Source organism: Emydura macquarii, unplaced genomic scaffold, assembly GCF_026122565.2.
Source record: "Emydura macquarii macquarii isolate MOO-44397 ecotype Brisbane River unplaced genomic scaffold, CSIRO-AGI_Emac_v2 contig_1477, whole genome shotgun sequence".
Taxonomy (NCBI): Eukaryota; Metazoa; Chordata; order Testudines; family Chelidae; genus Emydura; species Emydura macquarii.
Window position 1 is genome coordinate 24,616,620 of NW_027131614.1, and position 24,621 is coordinate 24,641,240.

At 43.1% G+C, this 24,621-nt stretch overlaps 1 protein-coding gene across 3 annotated transcripts in view; it reads left to right on the plus strand.

The window, feature by feature from the left end:
• Window positions 1-24,621, plus strand: part of PRKDC (protein kinase, DNA-activated, catalytic subunit) — a 173,304-nt gene that overhangs the window by 112,501 nt on the left and 36,182 nt on the right. For all 3 annotated transcript variants that reach the window (XM_067553799.1, XM_067553800.1, XM_067553801.1), the window contains 10 exons: window positions 264-376; window positions 6,686-6,817; window positions 8,004-8,183; window positions 17,106-17,314; window positions 17,827-17,965; window positions 18,699-18,887; window positions 19,505-19,729; window positions 20,162-20,270; window positions 20,980-21,091; window positions 23,275-23,464. In XM_067553799.1, the coding sequence (XP_067409900.1) occupies window positions 264-376; window positions 6,686-6,817; window positions 8,004-8,183; window positions 17,106-17,314; window positions 17,827-17,965; window positions 18,699-18,887; window positions 19,505-19,729; window positions 20,162-20,270; window positions 20,980-21,091; window positions 23,275-23,464 (1,598 nt within the window). The remainder of the gene's footprint in view (window positions 1-263; window positions 377-6,685; window positions 6,818-8,003; window positions 8,184-17,105; window positions 17,315-17,826; window positions 17,966-18,698; window positions 18,888-19,504; window positions 19,730-20,161; window positions 20,271-20,979; window positions 21,092-23,274; window positions 23,465-24,621) is intronic.

Here is a 24,621-nt window from a genome sequence, read left to right on the forward strand (position 1 = left end):
ATGAATGCTTTTCAGAACTTTGATAAAATACAATACCTGGCCTGAGGATCTTACAATCTATATTCCACTTAGACAGTACAATCCATTCACAAATCTTTACATACCGGTCAGGTGTAGAATGTAGATGAGGAAGTGATGATGAAAATTGATTGATTGAAATTACCCTAAATTAAGTCCCTCTTTAAAGAGGGTAGTTATAAGAGTGGATGTGTATTCACCAAAACTAGAGTGTAAATTGTTGATGCTTACTCATTATGCATTAGGTATAGATGAACGGGCAGAAATTCTAAGATTGCGGAGGCGTTTCTTAAAGGACCAAGAGAAACTCAGTTTGATTTATGCAAGGAAAGGTGTTGCTGAACAGAAACGAGAAAAGGTTTGTTTGCTTCTTAATAATTTAGTGGTTACAATCTTTAAGGACTGATACGATGTGTTAACTGTTTTTGAGAAGTCTTTTTAATTCTAGGTATTTTAACTATAGAAGCATCATATTGTTGGAAAATTATGGTATTTGGGTGCCATTGGAAGAACCTAGATAGCTCCTGTTACAGAGATGGTACATGCGATTGTGTATCACAAGTTTTATAATACATTATTTGTGTGTGTAAAGCTGAGTGTGATGTAAACTTTCCCAATAGGGGAAGTGCTGGAGGTATCTACTCCAGTTACACATATTATGTGTGGGTATTGGACTATGTGATTTTGTGCACCACTTGTATCATAATTCCTGGGAGGGATGGTGCAAGTTAAAAAGGAAAGGGCTATTCTTAACTCTAAATTCCTCAACTGTTATGGTGTACTGTGAAACTCTGATATTACTTAAATGTTTCTTGTATAGATAAAGCAGAGTTTTCCAATGTAGATGTCTTATTTAGGTGCATAGCTTTGATGTGCCCTGATAATCAGGGATGATGGCCACCAACAAGTCCCAATATCTTCAGTGAGAGTTGAGGGTACTCATCTCCTCTGAAAATCAACCCCCTTTTTTCTTAGGTGCCTAAATATGGTTCTTCAAGTGATTGCTCATGTCTATTACACTATCGGTGAGTGCATGCCACTGTGCACGGTTCCCAGAACTTTTTTCCCCTTAGCAGATCCCGTAGGGTCGGCTCTGGTGCCCCCTGGAGTCTCGCACACATGCCGCGGTATATGAGGCACCGCCGGCCCTACGCCCCCTCAGTTTCCTCTTTCCGCCTGTGATGGTTGCTGGAACGACTCTTGCTCTTAGCAATTACCATTCCCTTTTGTTTGCCTTTGTTGTTATTATCTTAGTATAGTTAAACAGTTGTTAAGTACTGTTAAGTAGTGTTAGTTTAGAAGATAGATTAGAAGCCCGGAGAGGCTTAGGGTGGCTGGGCCATACCCAGGTCATCTGGCTTTAAGCCATGTGCCTCCTGCGGGAAGGCTTTTCCACTCAGCGACCCCCACGAATGCTGCCTTAAGTGCTTGGAGGAACAGCACAGGAGAGAAAAATGCAAAATATGTAAGGCTTTTAAACCAAGGACCCAAAAAGACCGGGGCATTAGGTTAAAAGCCATATTAATGGAGGCAGCGCTCTGCCCAGCCTCCGAGCCACCCCAATCCACCTCGGTGCTGAGCGTCTCCTCAGTGCAGAGCGCACCCCTGGCGCCGACATCGATTTGGCATAGAGAGGCATCCCCAGTGCCGAAGAAGAAGAAGCGGCAGTGCACAGAGTGCGGAAATTCCCTTGCACCGCTGGTAAGGGCAGGGTCGAGTACGGAGATACACCAGCCACGGCCTGTCGAGTCCCCTCCGATGCCTGCATCTCTGAACAGGCAGCCTCCCCTGACTCCTGGGAGTGGGGCAGTGCCCCTGCCGACGCCGTCGACACCAGAGGCTTTTCAGGCGGCAAGTGCCCTGATGCCCTTGCATATGCCACCTCCGCCCCCCCTCCACCGAGGGAGAGAGGGTTGGTGTCCTGGGGCAAGCCCACGTTGAGTCCCCCTGAAGGGCGGTGGAGACCACCGGCAGGGGTGGAAAAGTCTCCTGCCGGATAGCCATCAGGGGTAGAGCGTGGACGCTCCGGCAACAGTTGCTCCGAGTCTATCTCGTTGAGCTGACCCTCCTCTTGGTACCGAAGCCGGTCCCCAACGCTGGAGGCAGTGCAAGCAAGGCGGCACCACTTGGGCATGGGGATAGTTCAAGTTCTCAATCCCTGGTACCGAGGAGGTTGCCCGCAGCGAAGTGGCGCAGAACATGGTCGTTGTCAAGGAGCCCGGCACCAAGGAGTTCGCCCGCATGGGCGCAGCATAGAACCCGGTCACCCTCAAGGGGACCCAATGCCCGGTCACCGGAGTTGGGTTCGGTACCATGAAGCTCCCAGCAGCACCACTCCCGTTCCCCAAAAGGCAAGCGGCACTGGAAGTCGGTGGTGCCAAGACGGCGTTTGTCCACGTTGAGCTCTTCAGAGCACTCCTCTACCCAAGGACACCGGTTGCGGAGACGGAAGTGGTCTTCGTCATCCTCCGCATCAGGGACGTCGAGAGGGCGGTCTCCGGCACGGAATGGCACCAAGGGCTGGAAAGGGGCTTGGAACCACCACTCCAGCGGCTCAGGGTCCCGCAAGGGGGGCAACCATTGGGACACCCGTAAGGGCAGCCAATGCCCCCATGGCACACCTCAGCCGGTGCCGCAGCCAGCCCCTGGTTGGCCACAGGGGCAATGGCCACAGCAATGGCCTTATTGGGGCCCATGGGACTTCCAGATGGGACCGGAGCCACAGTCTGTGCTGTCATTGGGGGTTCAGCCTGTGCCCCCTGCACTGGAAAAGGGACGTGAGGACCATTCCTCAGATGAGGAATTGGACCCAGGGGAGGGACCCTCCAAGGGTGCACCCCGTTGTCGGGGGAGGGGGGGAACAGCCACAGGTCGCGCCTTGGCAGTCCTCCTCCTCTTCCTCCCCAGACGAGGCAGCCTCCAGGGATCACATGGCGCTGCTGAAAGATTTGGTTATGGGAGGAGAGGCACCTGCACATCAACGTGAAGGAGCTGAGGGCTATTTGCCTAGCGTGCAGGGTGTTCCTCCGATTCCTGAAGAGCAGGGTGGCGCAGGTGCTGACGGACAACACCGCAGCCATGTTTTATATAAACAGGCAGGGGGGAGCGCACTCCTCGGCCCTTTTCCAGGAAGCCATCTGCCTGTGGGACTTTGCTGTGAGGCACAACTTCCACTTGTCTGCCTCTTAGCTCCCGGGGGTGAGGAACAACGAGGCAGATCATCTCAGCAGGTCCTTTCTACCCTGCCACAGCTGGTTGTTGCACCTGGAGGTCGTGTCTTCGATCTTCCACAAGTGGGGTGTTCCCCAACTGGACTTGTTCACATCGTCCTGGAACAAGAAGTGCCTGAGGTTCTGCTTGCTCCGGGGTCGCGAGCCGGGATAGATATCTGACACGTTCCTCATCAAATGGACGGGGACCCTCATGTATGCGTTTCCACCCATTCCACTCCTGCCCAAAGTTCTCTTGAAAATCAAGAGGGACAGAGCGGATATGGTACGCATCGCCCCGACCTGGCCAACCCAGCCTTGGTTCAGTATGCTGATGGACCTGTTGATCGCCCCGCCTGTGAAGCTCCCGAGATAGCACGACCTTCTCTCCCAGGACCACGGCCGCCTGATACACCCAGACCTGGACTCCCTGCACCTCACAGCCTGGAGGCTCTGTGGCTGATGGAGGGAGAAAGAACCTGCTCGGCACAGGTCCAACAAATTCTGCTGGGCAGCAGAAAATCTTCAACACAGGTCATGTATCAGGCTAAGTGGAAGCGGTTTACCTCCTGGGCGGAGTCCGAGGGTATTCTGCCAAGCCTCTCTCCTATTCAAGTGATCCTGGAGTACCTGCTCCAGCTAAAGCTCCAGGGTCTGGCATTGGCCTCCCTGAGGGTTCACCTGGCGGCCATTTCAGCCTTCCATCAGCCACTAGCGGGGAGATCCTTGTTCTCCCATCCTATGTTGGTCAGGTTCCTCAAGAGGGTGGAGAGACTTTATCTGCAGGTCCGTAACCCGGTGCCTCCCTGGGATCTGAGCCTGGTCCTGTCGAGACTCACAGGGTCCCCCTTTGAGCCCATGGCTTCATGCCCCCTGCTTATCCTTTCATGGAAGGTAGCCTTCCTGGTGCCCATTACCTCAGCTAGGATGGTCTCTGAGATTAGGGCCTTAACCTCGGAGCCCCCTTATACTGTATTCTATAAGGATAAGGTGCAGTTGAGGCCACATCCAGCCTTCCTGCTCAAGATATTTTTCTCCCTGTGTTTTTTCCCAAACCACATGGCTCGGAGGAGGATCGAAGATGGCATTCGCTGGACGTGAGACGAGCCCTGGCCTACTACATCGAGAGGACAAAGCCGTTCTGGAAATCAACGCAGCTCTTCATTGCAGTGGCGGACCGGATGAAAGGATCACCTATCTCCACCCAGCGCATCTTCGCGTGGATCACATCCTGCATCAAGTTCTGCTACAAGCAGGCGAAGGTGCCGCTTCCGGGTGTCATCACAGCACACTCAACCAGAGCTCAGGCCTCCTCTGCAGCCTTTCTAGAGAGAGTACCCCTGCAGGACATCTGCAAAGCCGCCACCTGGTCGTCGGTGCATACCTTCACGTCCCACTATGCCATTGTTCAGCAGGTGAGAGAGGACGCGGGATTCGGCAGAGCTGTGCTGAGGGCAGCTCACTGGTAACTCCTACCAACCTCCAAGGTATGGCTTGTTAATCACCTATAGTGGAATGGATATGAGCAATCGCTCGAAGAAGAAAACAAGGTTACTTACCAGTAACTGATGTTCTTCGAGATGTGTTGCTCATGTCCATTCTACAACCCACTCCCCGTCCCCGCTGTCGGAGTTGGCAGAAAGAAGGGACTGAGGGGGCGTAGGGCCGGCGGTACCTCATATACTGCAGCATATGCGCAGGGCTCCAGGGGGCATCAGAGCCAGCCCTACGGGATCTGCTAAGGGAAAAAAAGTTCTGGGTACAGTGCACAGTGGCGTGCACTCACCTATAGTGGAATAGACATGAGCAACACATCTCGGAGAACAACAGTTATTGGTAAGTAGCCTTGTTATTTAAGTTGACTAATTTTAGATACTTACATTGGAAAACTATGGCCACAGTTTCTGTATCTCTGTTCAAGATCTGCAGGTGCATTCAAAATGATAACATGTCAGGTGAGCTTTGTTCTGTAATGCATCTCTGACAAAGTTCACCCTCAGGTACAGAATATGAAATGACTGATGGAATAACCTGAAATGTCACATAGGTAGTATGTGTTTGTACAGTGCCTACACAATGAGGACCTGGTCCATGATAGACTCCTAGGCTCTATAATTATACAAATAATAATATTTTAGCCTGTGCAAAGTGTGATACTGGATTTCCTTCAAGGTTTATGGATTGCAGATTGGTGTGTGTCAGACATGGACAAAATTCTCTCAATCTTTTGTAGCAGCTGTTTATTTAACCCATTCATATTAAAAATGTGAGAGAGGTGAATTATAGTATCTGAGAATTGTGATGGGTTTAATGAGGGTCATGTTACTAAGAATAGCAAGCACTGTTGCCTGGAAACTGATACAGCTGAACAAGAGTGTACACATGGAGGGCAACGCCTCACATCGATATTGTCATGTCTGATGGGGCAGCAGGAGAAAATAGATGCTGGCCGAGAAAAATTTCTAGTGCTCTGAGAGCTTCAGCAAAGCTCTAGTTCTCCCATGACATACCACTTGTAATCTTTTGAGAGAGTGATCCATTTAGGAAAAAAATGGGGCGTAGGAGAACGGAGGTGAGAACTGGGAGGCCCAAAAGAGCAGGGGGAGGAAGAGGAAGATTTTGAGCAGAAGAAAATAAATTGCGGTTCTCTCCCACATCAGTGTGCACACTCTTCCAAGATGTAGAAATGCAATTCTGGCTGGTCTGGATAGCAGTAGCAATCCATGGATCGATCCAATTTTTTTTTTTTTTTTTTTTTTTTTTAAACAGGAGAAGGGGAAGAGGTGCAAACCCCAGTCCTTTTTTTACTGTTAATCCTCTCCCCATCCCCTTCAGTATTTTCACTTATATAAAAGGAAAAAGGCAGGGGAATCAGGAGAGAAAAGTAAAGGCTTGTGTACATGAGAATTGCACCTGTTTAGTTTAAGATGTAATTTAAAACTGATTTAGTTAAACTGGTGCAAAAGGCTGTTTGGATAGTCATATTTCAATTTAAAGCAGGCTTGTTTCATTTTAGTTTAAATTTATTTCTAACTACCTTAAGATAAACAGAAACAAGCCATTGTTAAAACAGAGTGAATCTACACAGGTTTGCACTGGTTTAGGTAAACAGGTTAAAAAGTTGATTTAAGGTAAACTAGTGCCACTTCTGTATGGAGACAAGGCCTAAGATGCAGTGGTACTAAGGAAGAGTGAAAGTAGCTTTAGAAAAAGAGGCTTTGGTTTTTTGTTTTGTTTTTACAGAACAAGATAGTTTTGGTTTAACTCCTTATTATGATTTCTGTAATAGCTTTTAGCCATTAACACTTTTATGGTAGTTTTTAAAGGAATTGTTAAACTTGATTACATTTATTCTATCTCCTCCATTAAGCCAGAAACAGATTTAACTCAGTAGGTATTATGTGATCTTTTGTCTCTACACATAATCAAGGCTGCTTTTTTGCTGGCAATTGTTGTAGGAGATAAAAACTGAGCTGAAGATGAAGCATGATGCTCAGGTCATGCTGTACAGAAGTTACCGACAAGGAGACCTTCCTGATATCCAGATTGAATACAGCAGCCTAATCACTCCTCTGCAGGGTGTGGCACAGGTCTGTCTTCTGTTCATAAGTCATTAGTCAAATATTCTGAAACTGTTCTCTGCAAAGCAAATTGAGTTTGTGACAGCCAAGCTTTTTCAAAAAGATTAGTGAGTTGGGATGCCTCAACTGTGGGGTAACCAACTTGAAGCACCTTCAAGGAGCCAGGTTTGCAAATGGTGAGTGTTCAGCACTTTCTGAAAATCAAGTCCCTTTAAAGTGTCTTAATTTGGGGAACCAAAATGAAGAAAAGGGTGTAGCTGGCCTTTTACTCTGTTTCCCAGTTGGAAATAGCAAATAGCAGCAGTTATGGACTGAACTCCTCATCACTTATGATGGTCAGGCTCTCACAGCATCTTTCATACCCTAGCCCTCTTCCTCCCCATCATAGTAAGGAGGAAAAAGGGTGCATAAGCCAGGTTTCAGGAATAGTTTGCCTAAACTCCAGTCCCATTAAAGCTCAGGGTGGGTTTAGACTCTATCACACTTGCACCCATCTATCCCTGTTCAAGAAATGTGTGTGAACCTGGACTGATGCTGTTCATCTATATCTCTTTGTTCCTTCCTCACACATTGATGGCTTCCTATTCTGTGTCTGAGCCAGCTAATCCTTCCTTCTGTCTCTTACGTCTTTGGGAAGGTGATGGGTGTCTGCTCCCAAGCAGCGAGGTTTTCAGCAAAGATTGGGAAGGACACCTGGAAGGGCCTACTACCTCTCCTATCCCTTTCAAATGGTCTTGCTGGGTGGGATGTAAAGAATAGGATAAAATCTGAGTCCCCAGCCCCAATTCCTCCTATGGCCCCTGGTGTACACACTCACTGAACGGGTTTCATAGAAAACTCCTTATTTCCATACCATAAAAGTACAGGGTCACACTTCACAAATTTTTTTGAGCAAGACTTTTAAAAAGATGCTATATTAGGTAGATCTTCTTCAAAATGTCTAATATGATGTCTGTAATTCAGTGAAGAAAACTAGTGGCTCCTCCCTCTGTCCCCCCTCCTCCCCGCCCCCGAAATCCTTTCAAAAGGCTTGGCAATTTTTGTCAACTCTTTCTAGAATATACCATATTTAGTATGCAATGAGGACCCTGGGATTACAGCATGGTTACCTTCTTTCTAGCACTCTGAGCTGAATACAGTTACATTGCCTTAATCACTTGTACTATGGACTTATTGGTTACCTTGTATTTTACAGAGAGATCCAACATTGGCCAAGCAGCTCTTCAGCAGTTTATTTACTGGAATTTTGAAAGAAATGGACAAATTTAAGAGTCCTTCTGAGAGAAACTGCATCATCCAGGAGCTGTTGCAGAACTTCAACCACTGTCTGAGCACGACAGTGTCTTACTTCCCGCCATTCATAGCCTGCATCCAGGTAAAACTTTCTATGTGGTGTGTTGTCTCGACATTGATGAATCATGGTGTTCCAGCTAGTTCCAGTAAGTGCATTTTAACCCTGTTAGAGGGGTAAGCCAAAGAAGGGGATAGGGTTTAAATGGAGGCAAACGGTGAATGAAGATCGTAAAATAACTCTTCTGTAAAAGTGAGAACGATGTGACGTAGCAAATTCTTCCTACGGTTTTGTGTTCTATCTGTACTAAACGTCAGATGGAACACAAAACTGTAGGAAGAATCAGAGCTATGTGACTTTGGCCAGAATGCCTTAAGGCAGCATTTCTCAAACTGTTGAAAGCTGTGTCCCCTTTCAGAAAGATGAAACCAATTGCTATACAGTCCCAGCACATGTTAAAGGTCTATCCATTTTAATTTAAACATCTTCTGCGTCCTGCCTGGCTAGTCTCTGACATGTACACCAGAGGGGACACATTGAGAAGTGCTGATATTGATCTTCATAATATAATATTTCCTTTCCTTTCTTACATAATTTGATGAGCAGTTGAAAATAATTAATGATGTTGGCATTAAAGTATCATCACTGGGCAAGTTGAAGTAGCACTTACTGAGGTAAATAGGGTGGTTCACAGCTCAGTTACTGTTTCAGGCTCTCTGCAAATTCAAGCACACATTGCTAGATCTGTTACACAAGGGCTGCATTTTGAAGGTTTTCTCTGCAACCGTAACAGATAGATACTTGTTTTTAAATAAAAGCTGAGAGAATAATTGTGAAGTCTGGGCACCACAGCTAATCCTTCATATTCGACCAGGAGTATGCACTTCACATTTTTGGAAATGCTGTTTTAAGAAATACTTTGAGGTATTAGGCTCACATTCATTGCGTGGCAATGTCTTCAGTTTATTCCCTTACAGTAATTGCTAGTGTACTTTCACTAGTGATGAAGACAGCGACTTGCTAAAGGGAAAGTGCATGCCCAGGAAAACTGTTCACATTGATAATGATCCTCAAGCCTTTCTCCTCTGCTTCCTCTTTGGTGTGTTTACGTATCACCAATCCGTAGTTTTAATAGCATGTGAGCTCCAGTTTTACCTTAATTTTCAAATATTCTAGTAAAATTTGGAGTTATCCAAGTAATCTCAGTAATAAACAAACACTTTTCATATACAAACCTTGCTATAGTTAGTCTCTTCTCATTTGAATTAATTTTGATCATTCTGTTTGTAACACACAAATCTCTGAAATCACTACAAAATAACCTTCCTTTGGAACGGGAATGAGTTTAACTTCCCCTTTCTAGCATGGACATTTAAATAATCTAATTTGTGGCAGCAGGTGTCATTCTTATTATGGTGAAACACTGCTGTTCTGTAAATCATGTCTAGTGTCAAATCAGTTTTCTAAACTGTGATAACCTCACTTCCTAGCACTTAATATTTGCACATATGAAAAATTACAGCTTCCTGTTTACTTTCCTCTCTGCAGCTGCACATAAAGTTGAATGCTTTGAGGATTATTCTGTGCTTTCCTGGCCAGCATCTCACTAAGGCTTTCTATTCATCATGTATTCCCTCTTGACTCTTTTTGTTTTATTTTATTCTGATTTCCAAGCTCAGTACTTTGTTACTTGCATTGAACTGTGTTCCCTGCCTATTAGCTCCCTATCAATATCATTGTTGTATTTTGGCTGCTTATGGTATGAAACTACAGAAAATTATGGGAAAATGGAAGTAAAATGAAGAGACACATCAATTAAATTGAGATTCTGCTTCTGCCGTTACTCTTTCCCCTTTGAACTTAATCAAAAGCACAGGATTAGAGCTCAGAGAAGTCCTCTGGTTCTCACCAGCTGCTGCATAAATGAAGATTGGAAGTGAAAACTATTTTAAATCATTCATGAGAATGGCTTAATTTTTTTTAAATGTCTGGTTTGAAATAGTTACATTTCCTGACATCTACAGGTTCCAACCCTGGCCTTAGCTTTATCTCCCATCCCAAGGCCTCTTCTTGCCAAAAAATGGGTAGGAAACATTTTCTTCTCTATAAAGGATGAATTTAATTGACATGTGATGCTGAACAGCATTCTATAGTCAATCCATTAACTTGAAATCATATTATACAATCTCTAGATGGCTTACATAAAGAATCACATTAGTTGCCTTCACAAATACATTTTTGTTTCAGTTTCCAATAGTGTATTTTGTTTAGAAGTTTGTGGGTCTTCAGTGTTGCATGAATCACCACTTTAAAATCCAGTGCTATTGACCATAACTGAAAAATCAGTGTTTGTAAGATTGTTTGTATGTTGTTGAAGTTTGGTAAAGGCATTTCATTTTTCTTTTAAAATCGTAAGCTAAAAATGGCTTTATTGACTAGCTGTTTTGTTTTTATTTTTAATGTTTATTGGAAATGGACAAAAACCTGAATATTGTGCTTCAGCTGGATGTAATTTGAAGCAACCAGTAATGCTATGCCCTGAAAAATCAGGGTTTGTATTGCTGTGGATTAAATGGGGCAAAGATCCATCAGAATCATGGAGCTCTGTCCTTAAAACAAGGCAAAGCTGGACAAGCACAGATAAATGTGTTTAGCTGCAGACTCTGGTCTCCTAAAGCTGGACAGGTGTTTCGGCTCAGGGCTGGCACCTGAAAGATCCAAGTCTTCATAGTTAATCCATCCCTGAGTTTACAATCGAAATGCACCACTTAATAGATTCAATAAACTATTGTTGTTATTCAAAGAGTGCATGAACATTAAATGAATAGGAGGAAGGATGTGCCCCGAACGAGAGGGAAACTATCATAAATATCAGTAGTTATTCTGACTTATGAAGAGAACATTAGATATCATTGTAGTTCCAGCCACTTGTCTCTTTCATTTCTGTTTATTTTTATATAATTCTCAACATCCATGTGGCAGACCAGGTACAGCAGTTGACATAAGCACATGGAGTAATGACCTATTTATGTTGCACAGCTTCTCTCCTCATGGGCTAATGCCCCTACCTGTGGAATTTGGAGGTGGTCCAATATTGTTGCTGGAGACTCCAGGACTAAGCTCCAGTCTTCAGCTCAAGGCACAGATTTTCTGCCTCCGGCAGTGGAACAACTTGGTTCAATTTCTCCTGGCCATTTTGTTTTAAAACCTTTATTTTTATTAGTTTTTGTGCAGTTGTGATTTATCTTCCTCCTCCTCTTCCTCCGCCTTCACTGGATCCGGTAAATAGCAACATGGTGGTTTCTGTCACCTGGATCTGCCTCTGCAGGCACAGCGCCTCTCTGCCAGAGTCCTGTGCCCCCATTCAAGCATGGCAAAGCTGTCCTGCAAATACCTGACTTACATCTAAGTGATGTTCCCTATGTAAGACATCACTAATGAGCTCTACAGAGGGTGAATTATGCCCTGCCTGTGACCAGCCAGCTGATCCTTGCACTGCTAGGGCATGGAGTTCAGAGTCAGACCAGCATGTCAGGTACCCATCTTGCCCCAAGGAGCCATGACTCTATCACAGAAAAGCCTGATCAAGAGCTTCTGAGGTTTTGGGGAGAGCATCTAATGAGGAGGAATAAGCTGTCTGGCCAGCTCGGGGGGTAAATTTCAAAACAAACTGAGGCTGGAGGAGAAAAAAAAACCCTGAGAGGATCCAGAGTCCCCTCACCCAAATAACAAAGTGGGTTCCCTGCTCCCTGGGAAAAAAGGGCAGTGCTCCTACACAGTTCCCCTTCCTCCCTCTGTGAATTGGAGGATTATCATTATACTCAGGGAGTAAGTCCTGCAAAACCAAGTGACTTCCAAAAAGGCAACAGTGCCTTCCTGGGCAGTAATTAATATTGTTATGAACAAGTGAGGTGAAAATTAGGGGTTAAGCCCATTCTCCTTTGTCTTCTCCCCCTAAGGAAATGTTTGCTGGGGTTTCTATCCTTCACTGAGACTCTCTCATAGCAGTGCTCTGTATCATGATTACTGCCCCTCCTTCGCCTTACAGCATGTCGGCACCGTCAGAGAAGCCTGTTCCTCCTGTGTAGCTTTGCCCCAGGCTGCAGCCCAGTGGAAACTGTGGCTGTCTGGCTTTTAGCCCAACGACCCTCGCTCTGCCAGGGAAAAGGGGCTGAGACTCTGAAAGGTGGGAAAGGGTCTCACTCTCCACTCCTACCCTGCTCCATGGGCTGGCTTCACACTAAAGCCTTAGGAGCACTTCAGGCGGTCTATGACCCAAACAGAGGCACATGATGATTTCACTCCCCACAAAGGTGCACCTTCATGGGATTACAGAAAAGTAAATCCCTTCCCATGTTCAAAATTATCCTGATTTACTGAGTAAAGCCCCAAGAGGTAGTAGGTTGCTCTTCTAGCACTTACTAGGGTGCCAGTCAGTCTGGGGGAGCAGGCAGGCAGCCTTCAGGCTTCCTGGAATATCTAGCAAGCCACTTCCACAATTGAGATATGTATACCAGAACCCCTCCTCTGTTGTGGGGTTCCCATGCTAGGATAAATAGTGTAAACAGCCAGGGGAAGAAGTACCACACATGCATCACAAAACAAAACAAAAACACTCCTTGTCCAGAGAAATAGACCCATTCCTAAGTTAACAGCTTCTGGAAAGGATTCATAGCCACTAGCTCTTCGTAATCAAGAGGAGTTTTGGATTCCAGTGCAAACAGTTTCTATGCAGAGGTTAAAGTAGATATGGCTCTTGCTGTAATTTTACCATAATAGTAAAGATTTGCAAAAATCCAAAACTTCGGTGCATCAGTCATTTCCTAAGGGGTCATCAATTAACCAGCTATTTCCAATGGCTAGGATTGCTGGTGCTATGCACCACCTTCATCCCGTGAGTGGGTTTCTCATAACGCACCTGCTGAAACTTCTTCTGAAGATATAGAGCCATGCACTTGATGCAGTGCAAAATTAGGCGTCATTCTCGGATCAAATCCAAATGACCATTTGTGGACAGGTAAATGCAAACAACATGCTGAAAGCCAGCCTAGATTTCACTCTAGACCCTTGCATATTCACTATGGAAGCAACGATACTTGGAAGACAAATTTGCAGAATCTCAAAATATGCAACATTTCAGTTCATTTCGACATCTCTGTTAGGGCATGTCTTTTATTTACATTTTTTTTTTTTAAAAGCAAAACATGCAAATATGGACCTTAAGGGAGTCATCCAGTTGTCCATGCAGTCCAATATCCTTTTTATGATAGTAGTCAATACTGACTGCATCAGTGAAAGGCGCAATAAACTATTTAGTGGGAAATTGTGGTATTTGCAGAGGAAGTCTCCTGCTAACTCCTGTTGGAGGTTGGCTTGTGATTGAGGCAGGCATGTTTAGAACCCTTCCAAAACCAGGGAGTAACCAGAGTAAAAGCGTCTCCTTGGCAATGGAAATAACATCCTGGATAGAGAAGAATCTGCTGCCTTTCAAGACAGTTCATATAAAGGATACAGAAAAGAAGAAAAAGGAGAGTTGCGGTTCTCTTGCTAGTCCTCCACTGGCCCAGAAGATACGTTGAACTGCTAGATAGCCAAAGATCTCACCTTGTACATGCAGAAGATATGAGATCTTTTGAAACAGGGACTCCAACGGGAACACCTACAGTTAACATCCTGGATGTCAAAAGAGAAGTGTAGCTCAGCATGAATTCTTCATTAACCTCTGTTATGGTTTGGTTTCCAGACAAAACTCAGTCAAGGTCAGCTCCCAGACTACTGCACTGGGCAGCACAGAATGGGGAGGAGGTGAACATCCCTCAGTGCTGAAGGAACAGGTTCAGGACTATTTGGAAAGATTGGACATACACAAGTCCATGAGGCCAGATGCAATGCATCTGAGGGTGCTGAGGGAGTTGGCTGATGTGAGTTCAGAGCCATTGACTATTATCTTTGAAAGCTCGTGGCAATTGGGGGAGGTCCCTGATGATTGGAAAAAGGCACATATAATGCCCATCTTCAAGAAAGGGAAGAAAGAGGATCCAGGGAGCTATGTCCCGGTCAGCTTCACCTCAATCCCTGGAAAAATCATGGAGCAGGTCCTCAAGAAATCCATTTTAAGGCACTTGGAAGAGAGGAAGGTGATCAGGAACAGTCAACATGGATTCACCAAGGGCTAAGTCATGTGAGACCTACATGATTGCCTTCTATGATGAGGTGACTGGCTCTGTGGATGTGGGGAAAGCGGTGAACGTGATATGCCTTGATTTTAGCAAAGCTTTTGATACAGTCTCCCACAGTATTCTTATCAGCAAGTTAAAGAAGTATGGGTTGGATGAATGGACTATAAAATGGATAGAGAGCTGTCTAGATCATCGGGCTCCACGGGTAGTGATCAATGGCTCGATGTCTAGCTGGCAGCCGATAACAAGCAGAGTGCCCCAAGGGTTGGTCCTGGGTCCGGTTTTGTTCAACATCTTCATTAATGATCTGGAGGATGGGGTAGATTGCACCCTCAGCAAGTTTGCAGAAGACACTAAGCTAGGGGGAGTGGTAGATATTCTGGAAGATAAGAATAGGATACAGAGTGACCTAGACAAATTGGAGGATTGGGCCAAAAGAAATATGATGAGGTTCACCAAGGACAAGTGCAGAGTCCTGCACTTAGGATAGAAAAATCCCATGCACTGCTACAGACTGGGGACCGATGAGCTAGGCAGCAGTTCTGCATAAAGGACCTGGGGGTGACAATGGATAAGAAGCTGGATATGAGTCAGCAGTGTGCCCTGGTTGCCAAGAAGGCTAATACTATATTGGGCTGCATTAGTAGTAACATTGTCAGCAGATCAAAGGAAGTAATTATTCCCCTCTATTCGGCATTGGTGAGACCGCATTTGGTATTGTGTTCAGTTTTGGGCCCTCCACTACAAAAAGAATGTGGAGAAGTTGGAGAGAGTCCAGCAGAGGGCAACAAAAATGATTAGAGGGCTGGAGCACAGGATTTATGAGGAGAGACGGAAGGAACTAGGCTTGTTTAATCTGCAAAAGAGAAGAATGAGGGGGGATTTGATAGCAGCCTTTAACTACCTGAAAGAGGGTTCCTGGGAGGATAGAGCTAGGCTGTTCTCAGTGGTAGTAGATGACAGAACAAGGAGCAATGATCTCAAGTTGCAGTGGGGGAGGTCTAGGTTGGACATTAGGAAAACGCTTTTCACTAGGAGGGTGGTGAAGCACTGGAATGGGTTACCTAGGGAGGTGGTGGAATCTCCATCTTTAGAGGTTTTTAAGCTGCAACTTGACAAAGCCCTGAATGGGATGATTTAGCTGAGGTTAGTCCTGCTTTGAGCAGGGGGTTGGACTAGATGACCTCCTGAGGTCCCTTCCAACTCTGATATTCTGTGATTCTATGATATTTCATTCACTGGTCCCATCAGATTTACATTTCTGGTGCTCTTTGGGGCAGGGACTGCTTCTTTGTTTGCGCAGTGCCCAGCACCAAGAAGTCTGACCTCTAGATACAAATATTATAATAATCCCAAACTTCTGGTGATCTCAGATACACTAGAGTTTCTTCGGGAGGTTTAGCTAGAGTCCTACAACCAAGCACCTTAGAAGTGTGGATACTAACCATAGCAGTGTTTTGTAGACAGGCACACTGGATTCTCTATTTGAGTATCAATGCCATGTTTAATCAGAATAATGTATTAGACAAGCCTCTGCCCAACGTTTCTAGTCACCATTACCTCCAAAAGGCAGGTTGTGGAATTAGTTCCCATATCCATACTAGAACCACATGTCATGAGGAAAAGGTTATTCTTAGCTTCAGAAATCTTTCTGTCCAAGGTAAATACCTCTTTCCACAGTTCCTGGGAAATAGTTCTCCCATCATTTTGATCTAATCCTTGGAAAATTGTGGCATAAATGGGCATTTCCAGAGTTCTAAAAATATGTCTCAAGCCATATGGCATATATACACGAATTGTAGCCTTTTCATTTCATTCTATCCAAAGTGCCAAGGCCTTAGGGCATCGAGGTTGCTGCAGGCAAGATGTAAAAATCCTGTACCAGCTGGCATGTTATGCATCTGGGAAACACTTCACAAAAAACACTAGATGCACTGGGGACAAGTATAGGAACCTCATTTGAGGAAGATTTGCAAAGTAAGTTTCCATTTCTCTGCAAAGACATTCTTTGGTAGGAAGGTACTACTGGATTGGTTCCCACATAGCTCCTTAGTTTATAAAGATCTTGTTTTATATAGAGGGAGGGGGATTTCCATTCCTGCCTATTAGTCTGCTATAATATTTAAACTCTGCTTTTCGTTTCCCTCCCTACTTCTGGGATTCACTGCTTGCTACTTCCAATGAATAATCAATGGAGAAGCTGTGCAACAGAAAGAGAAATTTCTTCCCTGATGATAGTTTTCTTTCTGTTAGCAGCTTCTCTCTGATTTCGAACCACCCTGGGAGTCTGGTAAATGACCAGAATATACATTGAAAATTTTCTCTAAAGGGTACATCAAATTGTCTTAATGCTAATAATTGGTTGCTGTAATGTGTCTACGGCTGTGAAAGAACTACTCTGGTGGTCTGGCTCAAGGGCGGAGCTTAATTCCGGAGTATCTAGCAAGAGCAATGGACTGCATCTGAATTCCACAGGTAGGGGGCATTGGTCCATGAATAATGAACTCAGAGAGAAGTTGCTAATGTAAAGAAAATTATCAGGTAAGAAATTACTCATTCTCCATTCATTTCCATTACTTTTCATGCTGCAGAATTTAATTCAGTCTGATGCTGCGTGACTGGGAGAGAAGTGGATTGGTTATTCTTGTCAGCCACACTGTTGGCTACTTAAGGCAAACTGCACCACAGCTGGGAACTCTTTTCATGATGCAATGGCCTCCATCCAAGCTTTCTTTCACTTTAGGAAACGTAAACCAAAAGATTTTCTCTGTAAAACCTATTTCCAATACTTACAGGCCCAATAACTGCCCTGGTCTTTGTTTTACAGGAAATGAGTTACCAGCACAGAGAGCTGCTAGACCTTGACTCGGCCATTGTGAGCACTAGCTGCTTAGCGAGTTTACAGCAACCATTGGGCATCCTGCTTCTTGAGCAGGCTCTAACTCATCTGTCTTCTGAGGAAGAACCACTATCCAAACGAATGCGTGGAAGGACAGAGCTCTCTCCAGATGTGATCAGATGGATTGAACTTGCTAAGTGAGTGCTTGTTTGGGGAGAAATTAATAGGGATAGTTTATGTTCTAACTAACCTAGCCAAGAGTTTTAATCATATATAAGGCTTAATTTTCAAACTAGGTATATTTTTAATACTTCTGAGCTAATTATTGACCTTTCCGTCAGGGCTACTCCCCTTGTCATAAATCTGTTCCAACACATTTTCTGAAAGAGCTTTGACAGCTTGATTTTCAGTCCAGTTAAACACTACACTCTTGCAGGTGATTTTTGGAATAGTGTGTGCAGTGTTATGTAAGCATTTCTTGGCCAGAGTGGAGTTTACATAATCCAATATAAATCTATAATCTGATAGAAGAATATCCATATATCAGTAATACATTCTATGCAGCCAGCTATAGAGCAGTCAGTCTGCATAGACTGTCTAATATGGCATCAACTGTAATACTGAAGTACTTTGTACTTGGATACTTTGCACTTGACTAGAAAGCTGTTCTTTTTCAAATAAAACCTTTTTTGTCTTTTAACTTTATTAGGCTCTATCGATCTGTTGGAGATTATGATGTTCTTCATGGTATTTTCAGTGAAAAGATTGGAACGAAGGAAATTACCCAGAATGCACTGTTAGCAGAGGCAAAAGGTGATTATGCTGAAGCAGCTAAACAATACGATGAGGTAAAAAGACTACCTGACAAATATTTTATTTCCTTTCCTAGATTTTTTTTTAAGACTCCTTGTTTTGCTTCCATCAAAATAAAAATTCTGAGGCAGTGTGTTGCTTAAAATGTTCATTTATTTAATTCACTTCATTATATGATTCAAGATCCATGAAAGGTACTTGATCAAATGCTATATAAATAACAGTTCATAACAGACAGTATTTTTTGGACCAAATTTTTAAATTATCTCCATTAGTGTCACACAACTCTACAGGCATAATCAATAATATAATTCCAATACACACAAGCTTAATGGAGAGTGGAAATTAAATACCTATGGTCTGCACATGTTAGTTCTATTTGTGTACATAAGTTGATCATGCATAAAAATTGTTTGTGTTGGTAAATCATTTCTACAATGTTCATTTGTCTAAATGGAAGGTGGAAAAATGCAACTCTTTGCAAAAAAGGTGGACTGAAGCTGATATCAAAACTGAGTTTTATATTTCAAGGGTGTAACTGGCTTAAATTTTGAAGAATTCTTTGGAACATTTTCTTTCATACATCTTGGGTCTTATTTGCGGGTTGAACACAAGTGCTGCTATCCTTTTCTGATAAAGGAATAAAATATTGTCATGAAACAATGTAAACATAAGCTTTATTGAAGGTGTTCAGCTAGAATAGTAAACAAAAGTCATATTGCAGCTAAGAATCTACTTGGTTTTTCTCATCTGACCTTCCTTTTCTAGGCTTTCTCTAAACAAGATTGGTCGGATGGTGAGCCTACTGAAGCAGAAAAGGATTTCTGGGAACTTGCATCTCTTGAATGCTACAACCATCTGACAGAGTGGAAGTCACTGGAGTATTGTTCCACTGTTAATATTGATAGCAGTCAACCTCCAGACCTAAACAAAACATGGAGTGATCCATTTTATCAGGTCTGTGAAATCATTGCTAGATTAGATTTGATATCACACTGATTGCATTTGTACAAGGGCCATTACTGCCATGCCATGATTAGGGATAAAGGTAAAATGACTTGATCACAAAGGTACTTGGACAATTTAGTGAGTTTTCTTATAAAAATTACAGTTAACAGGATTCTGGTATTCTCTAGAGTCTCAAGTTGCTCTTTATTCCCATGGCTGAGCAAATGGCTCCAGCCTGGTCACCTTGTCCTCTTTTTCACTCTTCATGCTGTTGTCAATTATTTTTCTCCTCCTATATTTGGAGGATGACACAGTATTTACCTTGAAGCTGACAAGAAACGCTAAGCACCAGTACCGGTGCAACTGCATGAGCCCACCAGAAGAGGGTACTGTGTGATTTGTTGGGTGATGGTAGTCAGTTTGAAAAAGGTTAAGATACACTGAAAAGTATAATTACATTTGATGAAATGTCTTTTTCTAATTTGAAAATCTTTAGGCTCGTAGCAGATGGAACCAGTCCCCTATATGTCTTACATATGGTTGTACATCACCAGCAACAGATGGCAGAAGTGATTATTTAGTATCCTGCCCTACGAGTAAAGAGACTTTACTTTCTTCCCCTGTAGGAAACCTATCTGCCATATATAATACGGAGTAAGTTGAAGTTACTGCTCCATGGGAGCAATGACCAGTCCTTGCTGACCTTCATTGATGAGGCAATGAAGATAGAACAGAGGAAGGCCCTGATAGAAATGCATTACAGCCAAGAGCTGAGTCTTCTCTACATCTTGCAGGATGATTTTGATAGAGCCAGATATTACATCAGTAGTGGCATGCAAGTCTTCATGCAGGTAATAAAGCTGTTGGCATCTCTGCTGTGATTCTCTGTAGGAAGTCATGTCAAGTGCAACCTTCCCTTCAAGATAAAAGTATAAAGGGTGAAATCTTGACTCCATTGAAGTGAATGGCAAAACTCCCATTGTCTTCCCAGGGGTCAGGATTTCACCCCAGGAACTTAAGAAACGGGAACAGCCATCCAATGCAACATGCCTGCCCTATTGTGGGGGTGTCTTACTACCTCCTTTTAGTTCATTATGTGGCATTTTGAAAACTTCTAACTAGTGCAAGTTGATACTGGTTGGTTTTATGCATCATTTCTAAGGATGGCATGACTCACAATCTAGTAGAGTATAGCACATAGAAGAATCAGCTTTCTGTTTTACAGTGCTTTAAATAAAAGCATGATAAGTGATTACGATTTAAAATCATTTTCCCTCTCCTAGAGCTATTCCAGTATTGATACTTTGTTATACCAAAGTCGACTAACCAAACTTCAGGCTGTCCAAGCTTTAACAGAAATTCAGGACTTCATCAATTTTATGAGCAAACCAAGTAAGATATTTTTTCCCCACAGTGTTTCCTCTTATATTCTGTATATACATTGTGGCATTCACCTTTTTGTTTTTGAAAAGAGCAAGTGTAGTTATTTTCACATGTCAAGAGACTTTGCATCTATAGCGGATACAGTGAGGATACTTTTATAAAGGGTAATTCACTGTTATGTTTTATCTTTCTAGCCCTTGTAATAAAATCAACAGCACGATGGTTTAAAATAGCAATAATCTCTGTAAAATTACACGATTAATTTTAGACTAGTTTGATAGCTAGTAGTGAACAGCAGAGAATAGATCATGTGTTCCATTAATAACTACCATTTTAGGCATGAAATATAAAATTACCTACAGCTTATCAACTTAGTACAAATCTCTAGTTAACAGTTGTACCCATGTATTCACTTTATTCCTATGGGGAATACTGGTAATAACCGTCATTCTTTTCCGGTGATTACTGCTACTTTTTATTTCTTTACTCTCTAGTAGTTGAGATACAGCAGTAACTGGAAAATAGTATAATAAACACTAGACTGAATGATTCATTTAATAGACGCCAGGAAATTTGAGTGACTTTCATTATAGTAACTGCTGGCTGCCACTGTCAATCTGTGCTTCTCTCACTGGGTTCTAAACTTCATTCTTTCACCCTTACATTTTCACATTGCCTGCATGCAGCCTCCTCTTAAAGTATTTTTAATTGATTTTAGGCAACTTAACTTCTCAAGCCTCCCTTAAGAGACTTATCAGGATTTGGACAAGCAGATATCCAGATGCTAAAATGGACCCCATGAACATCTGGGATGACATCATTACAAACCGGTGAGATGAAACACTTATCTGTTAACTATGATTTTACATGTTAGTTAAGCTTGTTGTATTTCTGATGCTGCTTGTAGAAAATATGTGGTTGGAATCCAGCAGCTGGTGATTTCTAAGTACTATTGTGTCTTGCCATTCAGGTGGAATGAATTGTTTTCATATTACTAACCTATGGAGAGGAGCAAAGGGCAGACGGGGTAGGTGGATAAGAGGATGTTTTCATATAAATAGTGTAGTTAGCAGATTGGACCAATAGCCTAAAGCCTAACATTGTTTGTCATACATCAGTAGCTAGGTACACTGTAAGGAAATAAGGTTTATAAATTAAGCTTTTGCCTACCAGCCATTCTTGGACCAATTTTGCCACCCTTGCATATATTGAGGACTGTGGGTGAATAGTCACATTCATCTACATTCACTAAGTGCCCCTCAACAGGAGTAAAAGTCACAAAACTGGGGGCTCTCAATTACTGGATGTCTTTAAACAATAGAGGTTTTAACAAGGTTTTATACGAAGAGCCTAACCCCAGTCATCACCATGTTCTTCATGTATTTATGTGACTGTCTTTAACTGTTACTGTAACTAGAAAGTTCTGCTGTGCAACAGTTACCTGAAATGGCTGACTCTTGAAAGACTTTCTTTAGACAAGCTCTTAAGAGGCTCAGATTTCTCTTTCCTCCCCATAATATCTCTCTACAATCCCCTCCTTTCTCTCAATGCAACTTCAGATCATTCTCCTTTCCCCAGCTGAAATCAGCAAATTTTAAGGAGCTTATTACGGAGTCTCCACAGGCTTGGCAGTGTTTGTTCAGCGAGGAGCCAAAACCTCCTTTGCAAAGGCGTTTACTTAGGTTAGAGGTGAACCAAAATACATTTCATTCTTTATCCCTTGGTAAAGCCCCAAAACTTACAAGTTCTGGAGAGTTGCCAGACTGCTGAAAGCTTGCTGTGGACTATTAAGATACCCACTTGTGTCTTGTCTTAAATTAGACTATAGGGCTAAGACTTAGACTCAGGACAGGGACTGTATTTCTGTGGTGTTTATACAGCACCTAGCACAGAGCCAGACTGTGATATCCATACTCAGGTTGAATAACAGTTTACATGGTAAGCAGTCCCCTTGAAGTTGATAGCCCTACTTGTGGAGTGTAAGGTAATACTTCGTGTGTGTAAGGATATCTCAGTGGGGCCCTGATATTGACTTGAGTCTCAAGGCACTACTGTAATACAGATCTTAAAGGGCACTTATGCAAACCTAAACACAGTTTACAGTTGGGTCAGAGTTTGACATGAGATTTAGGCTAGCACTAGAACTGGTCAGGATTTTTCCAGTGAAACCATTTCATTGGAAAATGCCTTTTTTTTTTAACCTGAAGTGTTTCACAGAAGCATCTCTGGTCTGACAAACTTTCACTGAATCACAGGCAGGTTTCCAATGAAACCCTGGGCTTCTAGGGTCCGGGTCTCTGGGCAGGCCCACCATGCAGACTGCTCCCAGTCCAGCTGGCTCTCAGGGTCTACCCACTTGAAAGACTGGGAGCCAGCTGGCCCAAGTGTGTGGAAGCTCTGTGGTCCCCAGTCCCAGGGCTGCTCATATTGTGGGACTGCCCTGGACCAGCAGAGGCTGGGAACTCTGTTGCTGACTGAAATTGACATGATTCTTGTCAGTTTCATCACTGCTATTTGAAATATTGAAATTTCCAGTAGAAATCCCAAGTTGCAGCTAGCTTTAGATGGCATTTATATTTTATAAGTTAGTCTACATACTCCTTTCAATTATGCTGGCATTAGGGCTAGGGCTGTAGGTGTGTCTTGGTACATTTGGGGTAGTATTCTAATAAAAATGTAGTTGTGCACATTTTCTAGCACATCATCTCCATAGTCTCCAACAAAAATCCTAGCCCCATAGCCAAGGTTAAGAACAAAAAACCTCATTTGAAGACCTATTTGTACTCACTACTCTGGCTGTGATTATTCATTCTATTAGTTGAATATGCCTACTCCTTATTGAAGACGATCAGTCACAAGTAATAGTGACATCAGTCAGTGGTTGAAGTTGCTTAGCGTTATTTACCAGTGGGAAAGATGGCAGCATTGAATATAGATCAGGGGGAGAAAAAATTAAAATTACCTGCTTCCCACTGTATGTTAATGTCTTGTATTCCCTTTCTCCATTGTGCAGGTGTTTCTTTCTTGGAAAAATTCGGGAAAAACTTCCTAATATCCAGGCGGATGACAGTATGGAGATGGATGTAAGGGGAGATGCTGGTGACAAAATGGAAGTAAATATGCAGGAAGAAGACATTCATTCAATGATTAGAAGCTGCATATTTAACATGAAAATGAAGATGATCGAGAGTGCTAGGAAACAGGTGACTCTACACTATCTGGTAGTGCTTGATTCATCAGAAAGCCGTAGCAGTTAGAACTGGAAAAGACAGGTTAGGTCACCAATGCAGGATTTTCCCTCGCAGTACATTCTTGAATGCCAGGGGAGGCTTGGTTCTTTTTCTACAGAACTGCAGATGACTATTGCTAATTAACAACTTTACAAAACTGTGAAATTTCTAGAAATGTGCCCAAAGGCCCATTTTGTTAACCAGATGGTTCCTGCTACTTTCCAGAACAAATAAATAAAGCATCGGAAATTATACAGTTAATAATTTGGTGTAGACGTGGGGAGGAAGGGCATGTGTACAAATAAAAGTAGCATATTGTGTTGTATATTTAAGCTTTTTAATTTAATGTATTTATATTTCTAACAACATACTTTTATCTAGTGTTCTAGGTGTATTTACAAATCAATGTTCTGTATAAAACAATACAAACTGAGACTGAACCAATATCACTTACCTCACCCCACTCACCCACACTGTAGTGCTCTTTGTTTTCTCTTATATAACATTAATAGATGTTGTGGCCAACGTTTGTCTAAAGTTAGCAACGAGGGGCTAGATTGACAAAGGGACTTGAGGTTTTGTGATGCTCAGTGTCACCATGCCTAACTTTTAGGCACCTAGAAAATTAGCTACAGGACTCTTGTTGTTTTTGCTGTATACAGAAAACAAGGCTATCCCTCTAGACTCACAAAGCCTGAGTTAGATGCTCAGACTTCCTATACAATGAATGGAGTGAGATAGGCACCTAAAAATAGGATTCACAAAAGCCAGCATGCTAGGATGTACTCTATCTAAACTAGTCAATGGGAGATACTACGCTAAAGGGTGTGTCCTAAACCCCGCCTCTCTCAGGAGTTGGGCATCTAAATCTGGTTTGCAAGAAGGTGACTCCCTCTGCTTGTGAGTCTCAGCTGCAAACCCTAACTCTTGGAGTAGACATGCCATTTTTTGCAAGAAGCCACATGTGGGGAGAAGAGGAGGAGCTATCTCATAACTTTTAGCCCAGTGGTTAGAGCACTCACCAGGGATGTGGGAAACCTTGGCTCAAGCCCTCCTCCACACACACACTTAAGGGGGAGAAGAGATCTGAACCGGAATCTGCCACCACCTCTCAGCCAAGTGCCCTAGCC